The sequence below is a fragment of the Cariama cristata genome, unplaced genomic scaffold (assembly GCF_000690535.1).
Source record: "Cariama cristata isolate BGI_N322 unplaced genomic scaffold, ASM69053v1 scaffold1226, whole genome shotgun sequence".
Lineage (NCBI taxonomy): Eukaryota > Metazoa > Chordata > Aves > Cariamiformes > Cariamidae > Cariama > Cariama cristata.
This window is the reverse complement of record NW_009622519.1, coordinates 214,064-222,126: the sequence shown is the minus strand read 5'-3', so window position 1 is coordinate 222,126 and position 8,063 is coordinate 214,064. Positions and strand designations below refer to the sequence as shown.

The 8,063-nt window shown below is 40.9% G+C and overlaps 1 protein-coding gene across 1 annotated transcript in view; it reads left to right on the top strand.

The window, feature by feature from the left end:
* The window catches only part of ARHGAP10 (Rho GTPase activating protein 10), a 123,402-nt gene extending 115,658 nt beyond the window's left edge, over positions 1-7,744 (top strand). The window contains exon 23 of the mRNA XM_009702351.1: positions 7,656-7,744. Coding sequence (XP_009700653.1) covers positions 7,656-7,744 — 89 coding nt within the window. The remainder of the gene's footprint in view (positions 1-7,655) is intronic.
* The last annotated feature ends 319 nt before the right edge of the window (positions 7,745-8,063 follow it).

The window sequence follows — 8,063 nt, the reverse complement described above, 5'->3', positions numbered from 1 at the left end:
AACAAGTGAATAGTAAACCTGATCCAGACTTCATGTCTGCTTTTTTTTGCAGCATAAGGTGGTCTGGGGTCCCCACTAGGTTCTGCCCTACCAGCACCCACTTTACAAAATCATACTTGATGTTTCCTATTAGAACTGCCTTGCAGACAAAGGATGTCTGAAGCAAGTTAGGTGGGAAACCTTTTAAAGATGAATTAGCTAAATGGTTGCTTCTTTAAAAGTCTCTAATACCAGTTATTTTAATTTAAGTTTTTTAAAACATGACTGGTAGGGATCTTCAGCAGACATAAAACTCTGTACAGGGGAAAAAAAAAAAATCTAATGCATGGGGGAAAAGATCTGATGCATGGAAGAGGCATTTCTAGTGCAGAACAGCAAGGATTGCACACCTGTTGTGTTGGCATGGGATAAAAAAGTCTTTCAAGAAGCAGTTGCTTCTGTGTCGTGCGTTTGCGTGAGAGCAATGTTAAGATTCTTTTCTTCTGCAAAGAGATCGCTAGAAGTTACGGCAAAGCTACCATGGCTTTGGTGTGTTACAGCCTCAGTTGAGTTTTTCAGCTGGAGAGCTGGATTGTCCGAGAACAAATTTGGAATTCGACTCTGGCAGCTGTGGAGAAATATCTCAACTGTAAGACTCTTTCTCCATGTCATCATACAAATAAGGTTGGAAGCTTGGGAAAAGATTATGTAGATTGTGTTTTGAAAACCTAACTGCAGATTTCCAATGGGAAAGATCACATTTCCTTAAACACGTTTGTTTTGATTTATTCCACTGTACATTAGTTATTTTATAGGCATTGTCCTTGCCCTGCAGGGCTTTCAGCCTAAGGTAGGCTGTGGATTGACAGAAAAAAGGAGGAGAGCGTGCAAGTAATAAGGCGGTAACTAGACGTATGTGTTAAAACCTAATGGTCATTCCGTAAGGGTTCCCAGTAGGTTATGTCATGGATGGCTCTGTCCGTGTAGAAGGGTATTCTCATTAAAAGTGCAGACCAGTCTCCATATTTGAAATCTCCGAAATGCCTTCACAGAGACCTTTTTCTTTTTGCGCTAGGCACCCTCGAGTCTGTGCTGGGATTGGATTCCAGTGAATCAATTCAGGTTCTTTAGTTACTCAATTTAAATTCCCATATGCCCTAATAAAGCCCCCAAATGAAGAATTAAAGTAATAATACATCAATTCTGCAGCTCTACCAATAACCTTAACTATCAAAGTGACAGTGCATCAATCAAGTTGACGTACAGCTAGTATCAACCATTAAAGTAACTGTTAAATTAATGTCTACTAAAAAGTGCTGCTTCCATTAGTGAAGGTTTTATCTGTCTCTCCTTTCTCCACCCTGCCTGTCTTACTTTTCTGATCCTGTCTCTTTCACCTCTCACTGGTTGGTTGTTGAGTTTTTTCCTTTCTCTTCCCTCTCTTTTCTGCTTCATTTCCTTCTCTTTTTCGTTTCCCTTCCCTATTCTTCTTCTGTTTCGTCTCTCTTGGTCCATAGATGTTGACTGCAGCAGTTGTCTCTTACCTGTTATTATCCTGGATGAATCTTGCTGGCTGCTCTAGCCTGAGACAGGATAATGGCATTTAGTGAAGTACAGTCCTGCACCTGTCATAGCTGCTAAATGTAATGTTGGTGCAAGAAGGCAAGAGTTTAACCTTTACTCCTGTCTCCATTTCCTGTTTCTAAATGGGGAGAAAAAGTATCCGTTTGTGTCTCAGGCTGACAAGGTTAGATTTACTAATATTTTAAATTAAGTGTTACATCACCTGATAGGAATCTGTATAGAATCTGAACATTTGCATGTTCAGGTGTTTTCAAGATTGCATGTATGTTGTGCTACTCTGAATCCCGCAGTCTTTCCATCAAAGTGTCACAGAATATAAACGCTGAGGTGCCATCTGACAAGTTAAAAAGAAAAGGCAAAGTTTTCTATTTAATTGAATTGTGTAAGAAAATGAACAATGTAATCTGAACAATATCCACTGGATTTTTTTTTTTAATCTTCAATTCAATTTACCTTAGGCTGTGCCAATATTTTTATTTCCCAGTTGCTACAGGCTGTATTATTGACAGCACATAACAATATAATTCAAGTGGTTAGAGGCAAAGCTTGAAGAGTTTGCAGCTGGATAAGGGCACATATGGGAAGAAGCAAAGTATGATCTGAGATTGTGAGAGACATATGTTGGCTGCATATTGTTGTTGTTGTTGAAGCAGATATTCCCAATAATCATGGAAAGAATAATCAGACTGCCTGGCATTGAAACCTTGCCAGCCTTGGAGCCAAGTGTTATTAAATTTCTGGTTCTTGAAAGAGACTGCTTAGAAGTCAGTAAATGGGAACTTCACTAGGGAGAAGTGTTTTAGATAGGGTAAATGGTGTTTACACAACAAAATTCCTTGGCAGTGTTGCTAGCAGGAGGGCTTCCTGAAAACTTGTCAAGATAGCTCTCATCAAGGCTTTTTACAATTTTAAAAATCAGGGTTTATGGGAGAGAAAATATGAGGAAAACCGAGAAAGTGTGGTGTTATAGTAATTTTCCACAGGAAGGGTGTGGCACCCATCGTCCCTACCAAGCACAGAAGGATCACAAACAGCCCTGTTCACACCGCCGCTGTCATCCCCCTCTGTCTTTCCTAGCGTAACGAAGTGCCAGCCTTAGTTAATGTCCCTAGTTTTGACTCCAAGGCACACTCCTCCCTCTTCTTCATGCTGTGGCTTCTGGACTGTCTTCTCTGAGGTAGTGACTAATGAAGGATTTACATCAAAGAGAAGTAGTACTCCCAAAATACTATATTGCACTGTATGTGCAAGTAATTCTTTTGTTGAGGTAAAAATGAGGATAAAGCTACTTCTTTGTGCACCTTTTGTCTGTGGATTTCAAAGCACTTGGAAACATTCATGTGCGTTAATAATCTCCATTTTACATCTGGAGAAACTGAGTGTAGAGGCTGTGGACAGATGTTCTCCTTTTCAGATACCTCCATGCCATTTGGAGGTAGTTATCTCAAACTGCTGCTGAAAGTGGCAATCACTTCACCAATAAAAAACACCAGATGAGCACTACCAAATTCCTACTGACTTTGCTACACGTTGTAAAAAGTCACTGAAGGTAGTTTGACCTTAACCAGTCTGACTTTGCTCCTGCCAACAGGAAGCATTGGTCTCCGGAAGAGAAATGTTAAAATGGAAGATGTTTAAACTGATGTGTTTTACCTCGTAGTTGGTGTGTGGGGGGACTGTCAGAGGTGTTCAGCTGTCAGGTGGGATGGGAATCAACTCAGGAGAAAGACCCCAAATCTCAGTGTCTACACACAGGTCGCCAAGATACAGCGCAGGGAAATGGGCCGCAACTCAACTGACGAACCACTTGCCTCTATTTTAGAGTGAGCCAAATTATTCTTTGGGCATGCTCTCTAATTCATTGTATTAACTACATCTCCACTAGCTCTAATAGGAGCTTAGACACTTCTCTATACGGAAGTCTCAGTCTGCAAGCTGAATTCTGCCTTCACTAATTTGTCGTTGTGTATCAGTGTGTTTGCTTTTGTTCGCGAGCCTGAGCCCTTACAGGCAAACTGGTTTTTTTTGTGGTCACACAGTAAATCTTTAGCAGAGTCAGGAAGATGACCTCTTGGCTCATAGCCCTGTGTCTTGTCCACAAGATAATTCTGCTTCTCACAACATACTTAAGGGAAACGGCAAGTTTTTAAATTTCAAATTCCACGCTAACCCTAAGCATGCTAAATGTTTGTGTATTTCTGCGGTCAACTTTACCCATAGGGATTGTTTCAAAAACCCATAGGGATTTCTAAACACAGAGGGCTGGCAAGCATATTTTGTTGCTTTAATTTAATTTCCTGGTGAAAAATCAGCCAGCGTGATTGAGTTCTGTGGAAGTATATTCTGGTGTTGTAGTGGTTTTAGCAGTGAGATTTCTGTGGCCCACAAAATGCGATCCTCGTTTCTGTAGCCTGTTGGGGTCATTCCTTTGTTTGGCAAAGTAGTCCATCAGAAAGGGAGGCCATCTTGTGCCAGGCACCGTACATGTTAGATTTCCTCCCGTTTCTGTGCCCTCCCAAAACAACTAGTTTCCACAAAGGTGTGAAAATCGGTGTGAATGACTGTCTGATTCAGTCCTGCTAAAGTTAGTGGCACCCAGGCAATGAACTAAGACCACTGTGGAAATGAGGCTTGCTCTCGTTTGTATTAGAGACCTGTGAAACTTTTGAGCTCCCAAAGCAGAGCAAGGTCTGCTGGTAGCACTGGGTCTCTGGGAAGAGCTGCTTGCAAATTGTATGTATTTGCAGTTAGATAATCATAACTTTGGCCATACTAAAGCTATTTCCCATGGGGAATACAGGCAAGTAAGAAGAAATGCTGCAAATGCCAAGTTGACCTTATTGTGTTTCTTGATTAGATGAAATCAGAAAAGCTTTTACTTAGAGATCTCATTGCATATTGAAAGTTTGTTGATTTTGTTTGCCCATTTGAGGGGGGGGTGATTGTTCCGTAGCACTTGCCGTCATACTGATGGTCTGACATCCTCCTTCTCGACGCTTTGCCTCTGTTCGAGTGAGACTGCTGAAATGGCCTTGCAGCAGGTATTCAGGAAGCCACCGTCCCGCTCTGGGCTCTCAACTTTGCCGCTATTTCCACTGTCCTAAAAGGTGATGGCTTTTGGTGGTGGTTCTTTGGTTGGTCGTCTTGTGCAGTCTTGCTATACACTCGTTAAACCTTGCTGAAAATATTTAATTTTTAGTCCTCTGCTCTGTATCTTTTATGCTACAAGTATTTTCCCCTCCTGTCCCTAGCCAGCATAAGACTTAGTCCTATGGGATGATTGGTCCCACAATGAGTTGCAGTTTTAAGGCCAAATATGTAGTTTCTGCAGCAAGATATTTTTAAATGAGGCAGGCCTGAGAAAGTGCTAAGAACTGTAATCGTGGTTGACTGAGAAGAAATGACAGAAAGGGGACACTACGGAACATCTTCTCTTGAGCAGGGTAATTTTTCAGAAATAGCCTGGGTCCTGGGTTTAAGTAGTGCTGTGCACGATAGAAAAATGTCTTTTGTGTGGTAAAGTGCTTTTTATTTTAAATGGATGTGTGCTGTTGTACACTATACTTTGGAAATGGATTAACAAAGAAAACAGGATCTTTGGAGCTTAAAGCATCTTTACGTTTGGACAGCTTCCCCAATAATATCATTTGCCCACAGAAGAAGTCAGTGATGTACGTAGGTATCTTAACCCTTCTTGCCTAAGGTGATTTGAACGGGGGCAGAAGTCTTACCCGACATGACAGTTGCCACAGCTGCTGAATATTAAGAATTACTTCTTGGCGCTTTTTTTTAAAAAAAGACTGATCTCTAGAAATAGCGATCTTAGGTGTAATCTGAGTGCTAATTCTTTCTTCAGTCTTTCTAACAAGAAACTTCTGCTAACCAATGACGAGGCCCTGAGCCGTGTGATGTACATGTACGGTATTTAATTTCCCAAGCACAGAGCTCAGTTGTAGCATCCATGTCTAGTCTTCTGGGGTGAAAATGGGGTTTGTCACTCAAGTCCAACTGCTCGGCCGTCGTGCATGATCTCTGAATGTGCTGCAGTGTGCAGAGTTCAGTACTACGTTATCAAAATTGTTTAGAAAATTATTTTGAAATTTGCTGTTGTGTTGAGTCAAGTGATTCAGCATAGTTTGAGCATTTCCTCCCCTGGGTAAATTTGAGGTAAATGCAAATTTCAGTGTGATTCCCCTCAGATGAGGGCTACCCTCATTTTGAACAGGCCTTGGATTTATAGATGCTCACATGCCAGTAATGTCTATCCTCTCGCTAATGTGAATTGAGGTTATGCTCCAGAGGACAAGTAGGAATTTCCTACTTCCAGGTTTTCTAGTTGTTTTTCTTCCTAATCTGTCATTTTTTTGGAGTTTGTTTCCTGTAATACGGATGTGCTCCGTAGGCACGGGAGACCTCAGGGAGAGGTTTGGCTGCCCGCTAGAGCTGCTGGCGCATTTGCTGGAAAGGGGAGAATTACAGCCGCTGCGGTGGAGCTTCCGGAGGGAGGTTTGTGGTGGTGTCAGCAATGCAGTTTCAAATGCATGGGTACTCTGTAATTGTGGAATAAAAATGACAAAGGGAGAGGAGGGCCTGCTAATTACTAATACTAATGTAAGTTACTGTGTGCAAAGAGATGCTAGAAGGTAATTTTCTATGTATTTTTTTTTCCTTTGGAATCTTTCTGGCGAACATACTCATTATAAATATAAGCCCAGACTTTTGTTCTGAATCTAAACTATAAGTATCATTTGAAAGCGGTTTTGTTTTCTGGATTCCTTGGATGTATAGCTGTTGTTTAAGGCGTGATTTCTGAGCACAGCTTCTAGCTTCACTGTCTGACAATAATAGGACACAAGGAGAAAACTAGGGGAAAGCATGTTTTAAGTGCTCAAATTTAGAGCCTTACAATGCTTTTGAAAGTGAGACTTAACATGTTGCGCTCTCTTAACTGTTACTTCCCTGATTTGTAGAAGGCTACAAATATCACATTCCCCAATGTGTTAATGTGTTTTAAATAAAGCACTGACATGGCTGGCAGCATGTTTCAGCATTTGTCTGATCTGTTCCCTAAATAATGTCTGTCTCAGAAGCACTGTGAGGATAAATTAATATGGTAGAGAATATCGTAGGTTGCTAAAAGTGAGGGATTTTACAGTTCCATAGGTAAGTAGGTACCTGTATCATATTCTTAAAGAAATTTGACAGGTGAATTTGAGGACTTTTTAGTCTGTTTTCCAAAGAAATGAGGCTTGTGCTGCTTTTTTAACTTCCTGTCAAATGCGGCCAAAATATATACAGGAAGCCGGATTTCATTAGTTCTGTTGCTCACAGAATAACTTGTGGGGCATTTAGAGTCTGAGATGAAATTTTTCTTCTTTTCAATTCATGGATACTCTTGCATAAGCTTTGGGATCAGCAGTGCTAAGCACTCGGATGGCAGTAAGGAACAGGGCGTATCGTTCAAGCCTTCCTGTTGTGTTTTGTGACTGGCACTATGTATTTGAATTTGAGAGAGAGGATTTAACCAGAAGAATGCTTCAGATTTTGTCCATTGGTCTCTTCCAAGAGCAGCTCTGCTCTGTGAAGAGGTGATATGTGGAGTGAGAGCTGGCTTGTTTCTATTTCCCCCATAATCCTTTACATGCTTACTTTGCAGGCAGAGTAAGGTCCTATGCCATTTTTCTGTGGCTCTCGGCTTCCAGATTCATCACCTCTGCTCAAGACAGGTTTTTGGTCTTGCTTTGCCCTCAGCTACTGAAATCGTTTCCCACTGTTTGATATGAATTCTAACTTCTCCCCAACGGCATCTAGATTTTCTGTTTTATAAACCTCACCTAAGTTCCATTAACCGTTTCCTTAATGAAGGCTCCTGCACCGACAAGCTATTTCACCACGTATACTTTGCAGAAGATAGTTCAAGCACCTTATTATGCAAGTATTTAAGTTAATCATCCTCTTCATCCTTCCTAGCCAGATTCTTAGACTTGGTCATTGCAGAAGATGGATGTTCCCTGGTGTCATGGAGCTAAAGCTAAAAGTACTAATTGAAGTGTAAAAAGATGCAGTAATTTTTTTTTCCTTTTCTTTTGCAGTGCAATTTTCCAGAGAACCAGGATGGCTAGAAGGCACACTAAATGGCAAGAGAGGACTTATTCCACAAAATTATGTTCAGTTTTTATAGCTTTGTGCATTGAACGCCAAGAAGGTGTACATGGTATCCATGGATTTTTCTTATAGTCACTTCTCTCTACTTTTGTGACTGCTTTTAATCAATGAAGAACCTGAGTATGGGTTGAAGATCCTAATCTGTATAAAGACATTAAGTGTTGCCAAATATGAATGATGAGAAAAGATACTTTAAGGGTTGGAATGGGTGGGGGAACAAGAAAGGGGGATGGAGGGATACGTTAATTTTTTAATAGGGTGCTTTTTTGAATTGTGAAGAGCAGTAGCGGTGTGTTTGTTTGCAAGATAACTAGCATTTTAAGTCAAGTATTTGG